Raw genomic sequence first — 18,234 nt, forward strand, 5'->3', positions numbered from 1 at the left:
ACAGGGAAGGTATTGGTTTTAAAAGTAATATATCCGTTTTTGTAAACTAACGAGTGATGCTGTTTCATTAAAAGTCTGTAATGTTCACTGCTCTTTGGACATCTACTTACCAGCCTGCACTAAACTCCACATGGGCATCAAAGAACCCTGTGATTTGTGCTGTTGCAGCTTTCCATCCCTGGACTCGGGCTCGGATCAGGCCTTCACGTTTTTCATTCCGCACCATCTTCACCAGGCCAGGGTATCGCTTGTGAACATATTCTTCCAGCGGGGCCTTTAGTTCTTCTATAGCACGATAAAAACACAGAAAACATAGCCCAAATCAAAGGACACCAATAGATAGAGGATTGTTTTAAAAATCTGAATTTCCATATGCTGTTCACCAGCAGATTTCCTGGGTAAGCTAATTAGCATATGAACTGCTGTAAGTACTGGCAAAATTCACATGTAAAATCAGTGTAAGCAGCTGAACCCCCAGGAAACTTGTGCAATAATAGTGTAAAGTTACTCTGCAGACTCCAGTTTTCAGCATAAACCTGGCAGTATTTCCTTTCTCAGTTCTGCTCAAATCTCCCCACATCTATAACCCACAGCTTTATTCTATGTTGGCAGCAGGATGGCAATGCAGGCGGCATCTGTACCCAATGGACAAGCAGGCAGAAGAGGTGGAAGAAGAAGAACGGTGAACTTCTCGGAGGAGAACTTTGATGCGTTTTAGACAAGGTAGAGGAGAAGAGGCACAGTCTCTTGGGTCACTAAGCCTGGCAGAGCAGTCAGCCATGCCGCCTGGAGGGAGGCACTGGCACTCTCTCCCAACTCCCTCACTCTCAGGACCGTAGAGTAGTACAGGAAAAAATGCAAAAATCTCACCAGATGTGGCAAGGTAAGACACTCACAGTGGTATTTCTTTCTTCCTTGCTCACCCTGGGCATCACCACAGTCTTCACCGTAATAAAGCAATATGCACACTGATTAGCCTTCGCACTGCACTTTGGTTAAGGACACCTACTAACTCCCTAGCCTGCACAATTGCTACACACCTTCCCTAACACATAAAAACTGATTTGCGCAACCCCATAAATACCTTCCTTCCCTCTCACATCTTCACACCCCCACATCTCTCACTTCACCTCTCCCATCATACTTGCCGCACACTCCTCCACTGCAAGCCTTACTCTTATCTACTCATGTTGTTGCAGGAGAAGTTGGCCACAACGCAAGGCACTGGAGAGGGCATCCCAACACTGTGCCCACTCATCTCCCATGAGGAGAAGGCCATGGAACATCCAATGTGTTCCGCAAATGCTTTCACAGACCTCCAGAAGCATACAGATGGACAAAAGGTCAGGCAGGCATGCAGCTTTTCTACTACATGTTTTGAAGCTTACTGTACCATCATCACTATTGTCATCCACAAGGATAATCTCTTTCAGTAGATGGGCTGGCGTGTGATTCACTGCACTGTGCACAGATCGGAGGATGACTGACAGAGCTTCATTCACAAAGATGAAAATGAGGGAAATCTGCGGCAGGTTCTTGGGGTAGCTCAATTCTTTGCATCTGAGGAACAGAAAATTTAAATTAAGCCTCTCGATCTTTTTATAGCATCACCCGCACAGTCACAAGGATGTCAACTATCTATAAATATGATGTTACACAGCAAGCAGAGGAATTTGCATTTCATGAGATACTTAGGTCTTTCTTTTAGAGCCCAATTATCTAAATTGTAATATTCATATTTTGCAAGTTGTGAAAGGCAAGTGAGATATTTCACATTCCTAACATTTCATATGGCTAATCCAATTGCATTATACTGCAGGTAAGCAGAAATTTAACGTGAACAGATTTTAGCAATTCATTACAAATCACCGTAAGGGATGAGTTATATAGATTAAATTATTGGATTAAGATAAAACTGAAAAAAGCATTGTAGAAAAAGACAATTCACCCTTTTAAATGACTTCCGTAAGGGGAAAGAAAGACCGAGCAAGGGAGGGGGAAAGTAGCCAGACTCAGCAAAATGTCAACGAGTGAAGCGTTTCAAAGACTCGGGATGATTCATGAATGAATGACTTTATATTCCATGAGAATTTTGAGGTTTTAATGAGTCAGGGCTTTTCATTTAATCCCGTACATGATTCCAAGTGATGGACAGCTCAAGTACCAGTTTCGCACGATTTGCCATTTATGAAGCACCATCATTGTCTGTATGTCAGAAATGCTGGGTTTACAGGTGAATGGGAGCACATATTGCAGACACAAATATACTGTGCAAATCGAACGTTTCGGTGATAATCTGGGTGATTTTTTTTTATCAAACATTTCCAAAATACTGTGGGTTGCAATATGAAAAATACTTTTCACTGGACAAAAGCCACAGAAAATAGACAGTGAATAAAAATAACCTTTTGCTGAGAAGAATCCACATGAGCCACACATTGAAAGAAACATGTATTAAATGCATTTTAAATTTACAATTTACTGGTGGGTAGATGAATGGATTTGTCTCTATTTTTACCTCAACATGATGCTCAGACATATAAACTATGAGAACATGTCATTTTTAAGATCTTTTACGCTGGTTCAAGATTGAATTCGCCCAGATCAGGCCCCGCCTGCAAAACTGGCCACGCCCCCAGGTCAGCATTGCGAGTTTCTGCCGATTGCTCTGCACTCACTTTCTGAGGCGTGCAGGCACTAGCAGGCAAGTTTTTAAAGTTCTTGCCCATCAAAAAATATTAAATTTATTAAGAAACTGACCAGTGTACACCAATGAAACCAGTAAATGGTTCAATATAGTTTTTTTTAATTCATTTTCAGTGATTTTAAATCAGGTCACTCACAGATGGAAGCCTGGACGCTTTTATTAAAAATGCTTATTTTTTGAGTTAAACCCATTTTTAGGTGTTTAATAGAACTGCACCAGGTTACCACTCCTAAATACAGCAATGAATATTTTTTAATGGAAAGAAAAAAAATAAACAATTATGTTCCATTACACTGCACGATTGTGCTGGTTCATGGAAGATTTTACATTTGTGATTATGCAAATACTTGAACTGTAACGTAACCTGTGCAATTTCGGGCATATTTTGTGTGCTATTTCCCAATTACGCCCAAACTTTACTTAAACATGAATAAAGTTATTCCTTTTCATTCAGTCTTGGATTACAAAGAACCCAGAATAAATTCCAAACAAGAACTTTACTGAAGTAGTTATACTACATGTCATTCCATTTCTCAAATTTCATGGAAATTATGTCTCACATTGAAACAGACAGCACTATGAGGAATAAAAAACATTTAATACATGATAGGTTAAAGTTTCTGATTGAGCCTGTTATGGGGCATCAGCCAGGTGATGTGTCATTAGCATCCAGTCGGCCAGTTATAGTGCTGACCCCACCTGACTGAATATTACCCTGCACATTTACATAACGTGGATGAGCTCCTAGTTCATGTTGGACTTGGCACTGGGAGCCAGGTTAGGACAGCAGGAGATCACATGTAAGCAACCTATTTTTATTATTTTCTATCCTCTTTACTGCAGATTATTCATATCTTAGATCACTCTTGGGTCCCAACTCACTGTATCTTCAAGACAGTTCATCCTAGCCTTGGAGCATCACACCTTCAGATCACGGTTTAAGTTTAAGCCATTAAATACATTTAATGAAAGACAGAAAAGCAAATAAGTAGTCATAAAATATATTTAAATATTCACGTTAGTAATCCTTCCGCCAAATTTCTGGAGTGGAATAACAATAAAAGGAAATATTAAGCCAAACTTTTGTGAAAAAAATGTTGAAATTTTCTTCTTGAATTTCTTACCACTATGGGAGCTTACATTAATATAAACGATTCCTTGCAAATGTCAACCCCATTTTCTGTCCCTCAAAGTGTTTCAATTTGTTCTCTCAGCTCTATTCAAACTGACTCCTCAATTCAAACAGAATGGCTTTGTTTTCATTCTTTCATGGGATGTGGGCATCGCTGGCAAGGCCAGCATTTATTGCCCATTCCCAATTGTCCTTGAGAAGGTGGGGGTGAGCCGCCTTCTTGAACCGCTGCAGTTCATATGGTGAAGGATCTCCCACAGCGCTGTTAGGTAGGGAGTTCCAGGATTTTGACCCAGCAACAAGGAAGGAACAGCAATATATTTCCAAGTCAGGATGGTGTGCGACTTGGAGGGGAACGTGCAGTCGGTGGTGTTCCCATGCGTCTGCTGCCCTTGTCCTTCTAGATGGTAGAGGTCATGAGTTTGGGAGATGCTGTAGAAGAAGCCTTGGCGAGTTGCTGCAGTGCATCCTGTGGATGGTGCACACTGCAGCCACAGTGCGCCGGTGGTGAAGGGAGTGAATGTTTAAGGTGGCGGATGGGGTGCCAATCAAACGGGCTGCTATGTCCTGGATGGTGTCGAGCTTCTTGAGTGTTGTTGGAGCTGCACTCATCCAGGCAAGTGGAGAGTATTCCATCACACTCCTGACTTGTGCCTTGTAGATGGTGGAAAGGCTTTGGGGAGTCAGGAGGTGAGTCACTCACCGCAGAATACCCAGCCTCTGAGCTGCTCTTGTAGCCACTGTATTTATGTGGCTGGTCCAGTTAAGTTTCTGGTCAATGGTGACCTTCAGGATGTTGATGGTGGGGGATTCGGCGATGGTAATGCCATTGAATATCATTTTTTTTTATTCGTTCATGGGATGTGGGCGTCGCTGGCAAGGCTAGCATTTATTGCCCATCCCTAATTGCCCTTGAGAAGGTGGTGGTGAGCTGCCTTCTTGAACCGCTGCAGTCCATTTGGTGAAGGTTCTCCCACAGTGCTGTTAGGTAGGGAGTTCCAGGATTTTGACCCAGCGACGTGGAAGCAACGGCGATATATTTCCAAGACGGGATGGTGTGTGACTTGGAGGGGAACGTGCAGGTGGTGTTGTTCCCATGTGTCTGCTGTCCTTGTCCTTCTAGGTGGTAGAGGTCGTGGGTTTGGGAGGTGCTGTCGAAGAAGCCTTGGCGTGTTGCTGCAGTGCATCCTGTAGATGGTACACACTGCAGCCATGGTGCATCGGTGGTGCAGGGAGTGAATGTTTAGGATGGTGGATGGGGTGCCAATCAAGCGGGCTGCTTTGTCAATGGTGACCCCCAGGATGTTGATGGTGGGGGGTTCGGCGATGGTAATGCCATTGAATATCATGGCGACGTGGTTAGACTCTCTCTTTTCATGTCCCAAAAAGAGCTACCAGGACATCCTGGAATACGACTATCTGGCCACTCAAATTTAGTCACATACAAAATAAACCAATCTCACAGGATTGTTTAAGTTTGACTGCACATTCTGCAGAAACAGGCACGATCCCAGCACAGCTTGCAGATTTTCAGGCTAATGTGTCTCCTGCTTTCATGATGATTATGACAAATTATTGTCACATATTCTGCAACTCCAATCCTTTTGAATTGACTATGAGTCAGTCTGCTTGATCTTACTCAAAGTTTTATATGAAGAGAGATCCAGGAGGTAGTTCCGGTAAGAAGTGCTCAGAGTCGCAGACTGTCATTCGGAAGGTATTTATTTGAGTCCCTGGATGATGGTGCCCTTTCAACCCTGGTTTGGTCCTCAGATTATTTCACTCACTAGCCAGGAAACCATGTGGAAAGTTGCAGTTGCTATGTTTATGAGCCTCTGTATACTTATGGATGTTCTTTATTTGTAATTTGTGAAAAGGTAAATAAAAAACATGAATTAAAAAAGAAATTTAGACGTCTACTCTATAAACATGTGTATCTTGGCTAAAATCCCCATAGCTGAGTATTTTGTTTTGTGTTAGATGTTTTTACACATGTGAACTAACTTATAATTATTCATTGTTACTGTGTACAAATTAATATATAGGCCAAAAATGCACCCCCAGTGCATTGGTAGTGGTACGACTGCTCTTTGGGTGTTGTGCATGTCTGAAGAGCTGTGAGATGAACTTGCACTATAATGTGAGGTCAGCTCACTTATTGTGCTCCCATGCAGTGTATATGATGGGAACTCGAGAGTGTCATGAGGTGGGTTATAAAGAGCCAGCGGTTCTTACAGGTGGTTGGAACTGGTTTCAATCTGTATTATTCACCGTATTTACCGATCAGCAACAGTTCACAGGCTGGCGCACATCTGTATGTAAAATAACATTTTGAGATATATCCTGTCACACATGTCACACACTTAAAAAAAAGAAAAAGCCAGTCACTGTGCCACATTTTAAAAAAAGCCAGGATGGATCTACCACCAATTACTTGCATTTATAAAGTAAACCAAGATGCCTCACAGAGACATAAGGAAAAAATGATGCAGAGCCAAAGAAACAGAGATTAGATGGGGTGACCAAACACTTGGACAAAGAGGTGAGCTTTAAGGAAGGTCATAAAGAAGAAGAGGGAAGTGGAACGCAGAGGGGTTTAGGAAGGGAATTCTAGAACATGAGGCCTAGTTGGATAAATGCACAGCCAACAATGGTGGGGCAAAGGACGGGGATGCACAAGAGGGTACAGTTAGAGAAATGGAATGTGCAGGAAGGGTTATAGGGTGGGAGAAGGTTAGAGAGACTGGGATAAATGAGGCCACAAGCATAAGGATTTTAAAATTGAGACTTGAGGGATGTGGAAGCAATGTCGATTAGTGAAGGAGGCGGTGTGATGGGTGAGCCAGGTGGTGGTGTGGGATATGATACAGGAAGCAGAGCTTAGGGCAGAGTCAGAGCTGAAATTTAGGAGGGGTATCGGCCTTGGTAGGATTGGAATAGGCAAATCTGACAAACGCATCAATGAGGGAATGGGCTGAGGAGAACGAGCCTCCAACTGGCCTCAGAATGCACTGAAATTAAAGGGGCACATCAAGTTTTACACAGCTGTATGTTTGTACTGGAACAATACAAGAACAGAAAATGCCGGAAACACACATCTATGGAGAGAACGGATAACTCACTCTGTCCAGACCTTCCTTCAAAACTCAAGAATAATACGTTGTGCATTACATGATATCATGTCCTTATAAATCAGCATATCTTCTGACTTGACCCCACCATTGGCGGCCATGCCTTCAGCCATCTCGGCCCTAAGCTCTGGAATTCCCTCCGCAGACCTCTTCGCCTCACCTCCTCTCTCTCCTCCTTTAAGACTCTGCTTAAAACCTACCCCTTTGACCAAGCATTTAGTCGCCTGCCCGAATGCCTCCTTCTTTGGCTCGGTGTCATTTTTTGTCTGATTATGGTCCTGTGAGGTGTCTTGAAATGACTTACTACATTAAAGCTGCTATATCAATGCAAGTTGGTTTTGTTGTTAACTTACCAGAAGCAATAATACAGGAGTTACACTTGGATATAAAGGTGTCAATGTAAGCTAGTCTGTAAACTGCTGTTGGAGGGTGAAAACTGAAAAGCTGTGTCACGTTCTGTAGTCCTGCGACAATATTGGACACTATAGGGTAAATATTGCGATGCTCCTTGTGGCCAGCAGGGCCTCGCATAATTACAGGCCAATGCATTGTGATAATGTGACAGGCGCTGGGTATAAGAGCCTGCTGGTAGTGAGTGGCTGCACAAAATTTAGCCTTAAATCTCATTTTGACTCTGTTCTGTCAATGGATCTAAATATTAGCCTGGAAATAATGTGAAGGTCATTCAGCATGGGGCCAAATCAATCCTCAAAAAGCAAAAGTAATTCTAAAATAATATTAGAAAAAGTGCTAGAAACCAAACCAGCACATTAAAGATGTCAAGAACATTATCATCATGAGTTATGAGGTAGCTCAGCTGTGGAATGGACCCACTTCAGACTTCACACTTTGCTAATTGGTTCATAAAAGAGGAGGGGGGAGTAATCAGAACTCTAACCAAGGGCATTGAGGATAATCTACCAATAAAACAAAAAGTCAGAGTTGAAATAATCGAATCAGTCAAAATACATCTTCAAAATTTTTCAGCTGCCGTTTTTTTCTTCAGCCAGCCAACTACACACCGATAAGAAAATGTTACAAGTAATGTTTGTAACATACTCAGCTTGTCACACTCTGAGCTTGTGCACTGTGGGAAATCTCTCAGCAGGCATCAGTATGATTCTCTCGAACAGTCTGCACAACAACTCAAAGCTGGTCTTTTCTTAGGCTACAACAGTAATTATTCATCAACTTGTTTTTCCAAATTTTTGATACAAAACTATTTCAAAGTGCTTAGTTTTACTTCAGAGACAGGCTAGCTTAGAGAGAGGGAAGCTGGACAAGAAACAAAGGAAGACAGAAAGAGACACACATACACACGTGTGAGAACATGTGAAAAGCACGGAAGGTGGGGGGAAGTCAGGTAGAAATGGAAACATGAAAAAGTGGCAAGGGGCAAGAGGCTCCTATATCCCAGCAGCTTGGGAGAAGGAAAAAGCAAGGCGACATGGAGAGTGCAGACCATCTCACTAGCAGTGTTCTGACAGAGGGTCCCCACCCCAAGAACCAACCTGTTCTGTTTCCCCCCTTCACCCTGAATTTTGCAGCAGCATGGGACAGGTGAGTACTGGAGATGTCCTTTAATGGTGCCAGTGCCCACTGGCCCCATGTAAATTAGGTGGCACCAGAATGATCCTATAAAATCTAGCAGAGTCAGTGCTGAGGACATACCAGGCATTACTGCCATGATTGTGGTCCATCGATGTTTATGGCCATTGTTTGAAAACAAATCAATATTGGCAAGAATTACTATTGCGGCCTTAACAGCTCTACACTGTAATGTTAATACAGCACTCTACTAAACTCTAAACAAGAACATTCTAAATAAAAGGAAACAAATTAAATAGGCATTAATACAGCAGGGGGATATAACCCAGCCTTACATTGAGAAAAGCTGTGAATAAATATTATGAGGAAAATAGAGACAGTTTTTGCTCATTAACTAAAATGCACAGGAATCACAAATAGTTGTTCAAAATGCTACGACTAGCTTAGCGTACGAGACCCAATTTACACAATATTAGCTAAGTTCAACATTTACAACCTTGCTTTCCATTGATCTATGCAAGAAAATGATACAAAGACTTTTTCGTTCTTGAAGGCACCTTCAAAGGAAACTGGTAGCAGCAGCACATCATCAACAGCAAACTGCTTAAAACATAAAACATCACCATCCACAGAAAAAATTGCTGGCTCAAAGTCAAAGTGACCTTGGTTTAAATTCATCCTACTCTGTCAATTCTTGCAAATTTCTTGCTATTCTGTCAGAGGTAGACGTTATTTGGATATTTCTGGGTCTTTCCCCCACATAGACACACACATTATTTGCATCAGATCACTGCTAGCGCTAGCCCTCCCCTAAATTCAGTGAAAATCATCATTAAGATTATCTAAATTTAATGTGTCAACTCTAGTGTGCATAATGATGCTTCATAGGCTGGTCTTCTGCATTTGGGTAAGGGCTGGATTTTGTATACTCACCAACTCCTCCATCAAAAGAACAGGACAGTCAGTCCCGCGAGATCTTTCTGGATGGCATCGATGCTGATTCTTGATAGACCAACCAGCAAGCTTTCACTTCTCCCCACACATAACTTGGATAATGGTTAAAATTCTCCTTCTTGGGAAAGTTCTTGAGTGAGATACATCCTGTTCTATCCTAGTTATGATGTGGAGATGCCGGTGATGGACTGGGGTTGACAATTGTAAACAATTTTACAACACCAAGTTATAGTCCAGCAATTTTATTTTAAATTCACAAGCTTTCGGAGGCTTCCCCCTTCGTCATTTTCACATCGTTCACCTGACGAAGGGGGATGCCTCCGAAAGCTTGTGAATTTAAAATAAAATTGCTGGACTATAACTTGGTGTTGTAAAATTGTTTACAACTATCCTAGTTAGGCATCAAAGTGCTTTGTTATCATGAGCATTAACCATAGGTCTTTAGCTAGTTTTAGTATTGACAGCTAATAGACAGCCAATGCCTCCAATGCTTGGGCATTCCCAGCCACGAGGAGGTCAGTTTAACTGGGAACATTTATTTCTCTGTTGTTATTTTAGAGTCTGACACATGATTGACTGATAGAGGATGTTCCTTTGCAGGGCAAGAACGATCCTGACAATTCCTTCTTTTCAGCTCCTGCCTCCCTCCCATTCTGTCACTGAAGCCTCGCTGATCAGCTAGGTCACATTTAACCAGACAGTTCAAAATGAGCACCCACATAACTATTGTCAGTGACTGTCAAAATATAAGGAGTCTTCAGTAAATATTGCCAATACCATTCTGAATGGAAGGGCGGGCAGCACAGCTTGTGGACATTCATCATCAGCTGTATTTATATAGGGCTCCTCACCTAAATGAAAATATCTCCATGTATTTAACAAGATGGAAAGACACAGAACAGAGAAAGGCAGAAAATTTAGTGGAGGAAGACTGAAGGCACTGCCAAAGAGAAAGGTATTTAGGGGGCTTCTGATGGCATAGGGGGAGGTAGCAAGGCAAAGAGGTTTGGAGACATAATTTTAGGGACAAGGGGTAGCAACTGAAAGTGTAGCCTTGGATGGTGGAGCAGGGAACAAGTGGTAATGCAATATCAAAGGAGTGGAGGATGCATGCAGGGATATGTGGCTGGAGAAGGCCTCTAAGATAGATGGAAACCATGGATAGAATTTGAAGACAGAGATAAGATATTGAAATCAATTTGCTGTTTACATGGAGTAAGTGTACAATACTCCAGAGATGGATGAAATTGGCCAAAATGGGGGTTCAAAGCTCAGTTCAGGGTAGAATGGGATGCTGAGTTGCTCACCTCAGTGAGCCTGATAGTGTAACCAGGGAGGTTGGTAGAGTCGAGGCCAGAGAAATATAATTGCTGGCAGGAGCAAAAAAGGATGGCTCCAGTTTTACCAATATAGAGCCAACAGAAACAATAATGCATCCAGTAATTAATATCAGAGAGGCAGTCGGATTAGTCAGTTCAGAATTAACGGTGAGAAGCATACATTTCAAATGGCACAAAACTGGGCCACTAAACCCGTTTATTACCCTGTACAAACTCAAATGAGCTCAGACAATTATTGCAAATTTGCATGTTGTCCCAGTTTACACTAGGGACATAGCAGCAAAAGAACTTTAGCAGCTAAACATATACCAAAATACAGATGATGATGAAAAGTATGGCATCTTATCAAGAGCAAATACACAATGGAATAAGTTTTGCAGTGAATATGGGGCTCAAGTCTTATAAAACAGGAGACACTGAGGTAATCTAATTGAAGTTAAGATTATGAAGGAAAACGACAAGATTCAGCCAAGCAAATTGTTTACTGTGAGGAAGGGTTCAAATACCAGAGAACACGAGTTAAAATTAAGTTAAGAGCAAGAAGGGAAGTCGGAGAACTTTATCCACCCACAGGGAAATAGACTTGGGAAATAAAATGAATTGGAAAGGCTATTGGAAGCATACTGCATAAATGGGTTCAAGAGACGGTTGGATGCATTTCTAGCAGGATAGGGGATTGAGCAGGGTGAACAAAAGTGGGCCATGGTGTGAGCTCATTGCCACAACACATTGCTCTGGCAATGTAGGCCAAAAAGTCAGGGAAGTTAGCCACATTCGTGCTTCTACTTTCTATCTCCTGGCTTGTTGTTTACATTTTGTGGCCCTGATAGTTTGTTAAGGGCGCCATTGCCCTGTTGGTGGATATATCCTAAATCTATTAGAAGCAGCAACTTGAGATATCTGCAAATTAATGGATCTAAATTTTATAGGTGAGTTGCAAGGCTCCATGGTATGCACCTAAGCAGTCAAAGGTTTGGGCATTCTTGGGGCTGGGATGAGAAGATGGTAGGTCAGGTTTATTCCTAATAAAAGAATTGGCTTGTTACTCAGAAACAGGGCATTTAGAAAATCATAATATGATTAAGCAGAGTCAACACGATTTTATGAAAGGGAAATCGTGTTTGACAAATCTATTAGAGTTTTTTGAGGGTGCAACTAGTAGGGTAGACAAGAGGGAACCAGTGGATGTAGTATATTTGGATTTTCAAAAGGTATTCGATAAGGTGCCACACAAGAGGTTGTTGCACAAGATTAGGGCTCATGGGATTGGGGGTAATATAGTAGCATGGATTGAGGATTGGTTAACGGACAGAAAACAGAGAGTAGGAATAAACAGGTCATTTTCAGGTTGGCAGGTTGTAACTAGTGGGATGCCACAAGGATCGGTGTTTGGGCCTCAGCTGTTGAAGATAGAGTATAACTTTAGGAAATGTGAAATTATCCACTTTGGTAGGAAGAATAGAAAAGAAGAATATTTTTTAAAAGATGAGAGACTAAGAAATGTTGGTATTTAGAGGGATTTGGGTGTCCTTGTACACGAATCACAGAAAGTTAACATGCAGGTACAGCAAGCAATTAGGAAGGCAAATGGTATGTTAGCCTTTATTGCAAGGGGGTTGGATTATAAGAGTAAGGAGGTCTTGCTGCAATTATATAGGGCTCTAGTTAGACCACACCTGGAGTACTGTGTACAGTTTTGGTCTCCTTACCTAAGGAAGGATATACTTGCCTTAGAGGGGGTGCAATGAAGGTTCACTAGATTGATTCCTGGGATGAGAGGGTTGTCCTATGAGGACAGATTGAGTAAAATGGGCCTATATTCTCAGGAGTTTAGAAGAATGAGAGGTGACCTCATTGAAACATATAAGGTTTTGAGAGGGCTTGACAGGATAGATGCTGAGAGGTTGTTTCCCCTGACTGGAGAGTCTAGAACCAGGGGTCGTAGTCTCAAGATAAGAAATCGGCCTTTAGGACCAAGATGAGGAAAAATTTCTTCACTCAGAGGGTTGTGAATCTTTGGAATTCACTACCCCAGAGGGCTGTGGGTGCTCACTCGTTGAGTGTATTCAAGATTGAGATCGATAGATTTGTGGACACCAAGGGATTCAAGGGATATGGGGATAGGACAGGAAAGTGGAGTTGAGGTAGAAGATCAGTCATGATCTTATTGAATAGCGGAGCAGGCTCGAGGGGCCGTATGGCCTACTCCTGCTCCTATTTCTTATGTTCTTATGTTACGCCCATGTACTTTTCTTGTTTCTAAAAGTTCTTATCTTAAATCAGTTCATTTTCCCTTTTCCAAGCTGGTCTATTTAGCCCATTTATGATTTTATATGCATGTGCTGCCCTTTTTTTCCATTTAGTTCTCATTCTGGAAGCCTGAATCGTTGCATCTGATAGAGAAAATGACTACCTGGTACCCAGTCAATAATAACAGACCACCACGTCTACATAAAACCATAGATATGCTTAGCGTGCAGCATTCCAAATCTGGATTCCAAAGTAGAGTTCCATTAAAATTTTACAATCCATTTGCCTAAACCTATAATGAAAACAGTTGGATTTACATTACTTACAGTGTGTAAAGGTTTCAGAGTAAAAGTGCAGATAAATGCAGGTTAAATCCAAACTAAAATTCTGAACCAACTACAAACTTTAATCTAGGAATCAATTCCTGAGTCTTGCTGCATAAAATTTCTTATCCAAATGAAACACTCAAATGCATAATCCTGGTCCAAACAAAAACAGTTTTACCAATTATTCATGTTTTCTTTCTTTCATTTTCTGAATATCATCAACGCTGCATAGAGACCAGAGCATACCCCAAGTCTAAATCTTTTACACAATATTTTTGTTTAATATTTCTATGAAAAAAAGTATTTCCAATTTCCAGAAAGAATAAGTTGCAGCCTGAATGGGCTGACATTCTGCAATCAGTGGGTCCCTTCAGTATGTGGACTGATAAACAGGGATGTAATCATGCTGGGTAAATAGGAGAGCAGCATCCAACCCGTGTACCCCTGTAGTTCCTAATGGATCATACGCTGGTGGAATCTATTAATGGAGCATCCCCACCCCAGCTCATGATCGCAGCCCAATATAGGCACCAACCCGACAGGAATGCAGTATGCTCAGGGCAGAAATTTTCTTACAAGTAATTTGCAGCAGCAATTGGATCCAACTTTCCAATCTGAACATGTAGATGTGGTGCCAATATAATGGGATTCACTGGTTTGCCAAGAGAGGTCCAGAAGAATCTCAAGAAGAACAGCCAAAAGTTAGTGATGGGCTCCAAATCAGTCTCAAATTAAACGGTCTTCACCTCTGCTTGAACTTCAGCTCATAAGGAATGCATTTATTTTAAACAAACCCATTTTAAACAAACTTTTTCTGTGATTTATTATCAGAAAGTTGCTGAATTGAATTCGTTTCATATGCAATTTATGAATTTATCCAACATGCAATCTTGACAAATGAGGCACAATCTTGATATTAAGCAAGAACAATCATTTAATTTATGGTAGCAAGATAGTGAGGAGTTTTTTATTCAAAGAACTTCAACAGATCATTAATAATGATAGGAACAATTCTATTCCTGGGTATATTTTCAAAGGGGAATGCAATCCATGAACCTTGAAATCCCAAATTACTTTCATTTTTTTATTAATTGCATTCAATGTTTGTTAGTCAAGTAATTTGTAAATACCATCTGTTCTACTTGAGTGTAAATGAAAGAGCTATTTTTCTGGTTCCAGTGCTGAAGGGAGTGTAGAGCTCACTGACGCAAAACTGGGCCAACCTCGTAGGATTTCCTAAGATTCGGCCATTATGTGTTCACAACAAGCTGGACCTAAATTAGGCCTGCTGGTGGGAGTTCACTGTTAATGCGCAATGGGAAATAACGCTCAGTTGTAACTCTACAAGGCAGCAGCAACTTTTTAAAAGGACTGCTTACTTGTTGCTAGGCGAAAAACTGGAAATGAATGGCTAATAATGCAGACTTCCATTTACAGATGTTACTTTGGAGGCGTTTCTGCAAGAAGGGAGATTGCTCTGTTTGGGACCCCAAGGCACCTTCCCCATAGGACAACTATACACTTTGCTTGGCTGATGGTGATGAACAGCGTAAACACTTGTCAAATGGTAAAGGATGTGGAAAGTTTCACTATACCAAGTAGATGGGCAGACATTGCATGTAACAAAACATTTCACCCACTCTACTGAACCATGGATGAGAGTGCATGCTAGGCCCACAGAGAGCAGGTCTTCCCATAGTTTTGCCTGCCCTGTTACACTGCAACAAGGCACAATTCATTAATGCCACTTCAAAATGTAGCCACTGTGGACTGCTACTTACTGATGGCATCATGGTTACTTCCTGGATAATGGTCAATAGTACCTCTGTGGCACTTGAACATTGAATGAGTGCAAACCCTTGTTGTGCATGTAAGCCATAAGGTTGATAGGAGAAACCCTAAAGCTCTCATGGGATCCCTAAAGAAGCCGACCACCTTCCGAAAATTCGGCATCCTGCCCAGCTGATGCCTCCTTTCCACAGAGAAAGTGGTGAAGGCATTGCCCCTTGCAAATATAAAATCTAATCACTTGCTTGGTGTAGGTGTGCATTGTCCCATGGGGTGACTTTGAAGCATGATCGCTTCATCCTGAGGTAACCTTCATTTCTATCGGAAGTTGTCCAGATTGCTACCGGAAGAGATTCCAGATTTTGTTTGAAGCAGATGGCACAGCTGCCTGACAGCCTGTCTTGTGAAGCAGAGGTGGTGAAGACTGGTCTCTTCTGTTATGTGGAAAGATCTATCAACGTGTAACTGATGAGTGTAGACATAATGCCTCGGGTGTCTTTGCACCTGTATTTGTTTGCCCCTCACGGACTCCACTTCCTCACATTCATTCCTCACGGCTGAGTGCACTGGATACAACAAAGGCTATGGGCTCCAACAACATCCCGGCTGCATCCCACCCCATCAGCCAACTCTTAATTATCAGCAAAGTGATGGATGGTGTCGTCGACAGTGCTATCAAGCGGCACTTACTCACCAATAACCTGCTCACCCATGCTCAGTTTGGGTTCCACCAGGAACACTTGGCTCCAGACCTCATTACAGCCTTGGTCCAAACATGGACAAAAGAGCTGAATTCCAGAGGCGAGGTGAGAGTCACTGCCCTTGACATCAAGGCAGCATTTGACCGAGTGTGGCACCAAGGAGCCCGAGTAAAATTGAAGTCAATGGGAATCAGGGGGAAAACTCTGCAGTGGCTGGAGTCATACCTAGCACAAAGGAAGATGGTAGTGGTTGTTGGAGGCCAATCATCTTAGCCCCAGGACATTGCTGCAGGAGTTCCGCAGGGCAGTGTCCTTGGCCCAACCATCTTCAGTTGCCTCATCAATGACCTTCCCTCCATCACAAGGTCAGAAATGGGGATGTTCGGTGATGATTGCAAGGTGTTCAGTTCCATTCGCAACCCCTCAGATAATGAATCAGTCCATGTCTGCATGCAGCAAGACCTGGACAACATCCAGGCTTGGGCTGATAAGTGGCAAGTAACATTCGCGCCAGACAAGTGCCAGGCAAAGACCATCTCCAACAAGAGAGAGTCTAACCACCTCCCCTTGACATTCAACTGCAATACCATCGCCGAATCCCCCACCATCAACATTCTGGGGGACATCATTGACCAGAAACTTAATCGGACCAGCCACATAAATACTGTGGCTACAAGAGCAGGTCAGAGGCTGGGTATTCTGTGGCGAGTGACTCACCTCCTGACTCCCCAAAGCCTTTCCACCATCTACAAAGCACAAGTCAGGAGTGTAATAGAATACTCTCCACTTGCCTGGATGAGTACAGCTCCAACAACGCTCAAGAAGCTCGACACCATCCAGGACAAAGCAGCCCGCTTGATTGGCACCCCATCCACCACCCTAAACATTCACTCCCTTCACCACCGGCGCACAGTGGCTGCAGTGTGTACCATTCACAGGATGCACTGCAGCAACTCACCAAGGCTTCTTCAACAGCACCTCCCAAACCCGCGACCTCTACCACCTAGAAGGACAAAAGCAGCAGGCACATGGGAACAAGACCACCTGCACGTTCCCCTCCAAGTCACACACCATCTTGTCTTGGAAATATAGCACCGTTCCTTCATCATTGCTGAGTCAAAATCCTGGAACTCCCTTCCTAACAGCACTGTGGGAGAACCTTCACCACAAAGACTGCAGCGGTTCAAGAAGGCGGCTCACCACCACCTTCTCAAGGGCAATTAGGGATGGACAATAAATGCTGGTCTTGCCAGCGACGCCCACATCCTATGAATGATTTTTTAAAAAGAACACAATAAGGAATGCCTATGCTCAGCACTTTGATAGGCCATTTAAATGTCTGCAGCAAGCAACAGAACTAAAATAAAGCCAGTCGAAGGGCAATACAGCTTTAAGAGGTGCAGGAAGGCATGTCTGGTGACTGTGTGCCAGCAGGCCTGCCCTCTGCTCCAACTATTTATTAAGAAAACAATTGAATTTGCACCCCAAATACATCAAATCATGAACCCAGGACATCTCTCAAATTGCCCCAAATGCATAAAATAATGAAACTTGTGCTACAGGCTAGCACAAGTCACTTCTGCCCCCACACAATCTCAGCGGAAAACCTGGGCCTGACCAAAACCAGCACAAGGACAAAATTCCAAATGTTCTACTCCTCTGCAGTGTCAGCATAAGGGGGTGGAATTTCAACATAGAATCATAGAATAATAGAAAGGTTACAGCACGGAAGGAGGTCATTCAGCCCATCGAGTCCGTGCCAGCTCAATGCAAGAGCAATCCAGCTAGTTCCACTCCCCGCCCTATCCCCGCAGCCCTGCAAATTTTTGCCTTTCAAGTACTTATCCAGTTCCCTTTTGAAGGCCATGATTGAATCTGCCTCCACCACTCCCTCAGGCATTAGGATTTCCAGATTCTAACCACTCGCTATGTAAAAAAGCTTTTCCTCATATCACCTTTGGTTCTTTTCCAATCACCTTAAATCTATGTCCTCTGGTTCTTGGCCCTTCCGCCAATGGGAATAGTTTCTCTATATCTACTCTGTCTAGACCCTTCATGATTTTGAATACCTCTATCAAATCTCCTCGCAACCTTCTCTGTTCCAAGGAGAACAACCCCAGCTTGTCCAGTCTATCCACTAAAGTCCCTCGTCCCTGGAATCATTCTAGTAAATCTCTTCTGCACCCTCTCAAAGGCCTTCACATCTTTCCTAAAGTGCGGTGCCCAGAACTGGACACAATACTCCAGTTGTGGCTAAACCAGTGTTTTATAAAGGTTCATCATGACTTCCATTCTTTTGTACTCTATGCCTCTATTTATAATGCCCAGGATCCCTTATGCTTTTTTAACCGCTTTCT

At 42.6% G+C, this 18,234-nt stretch overlaps 1 protein-coding gene across 1 annotated transcript in view; it reads right to left on the reverse strand.

The window, feature by feature from the left end:
* galnt17 (polypeptide N-acetylgalactosaminyltransferase 17) overlaps positions 1-18,234 on the reverse strand; it is a 305,543-nt gene that overhangs the window by 231,195 nt on the left and 56,114 nt on the right. The window contains exons 3-4 of the mRNA XM_068008148.1: positions 1,394-1,560; positions 111-285 (exon numbers count right to left, since the gene is read on the reverse strand). Coding sequence (XP_067864249.1) covers positions 111-285; positions 1,394-1,560 — 342 coding nt within the window. The remainder of the gene's footprint in view (positions 1-110; positions 286-1,393; positions 1,561-18,234) is intronic.

The sequence above is a fragment of the Heptranchias perlo genome, chromosome 28 (genome assembly GCF_035084215.1).
Source record: "Heptranchias perlo isolate sHepPer1 chromosome 28, sHepPer1.hap1, whole genome shotgun sequence".
In the NCBI taxonomy this organism is placed as follows: Eukaryota; Metazoa; Chordata; class Chondrichthyes; order Hexanchiformes; family Hexanchidae; genus Heptranchias; species Heptranchias perlo.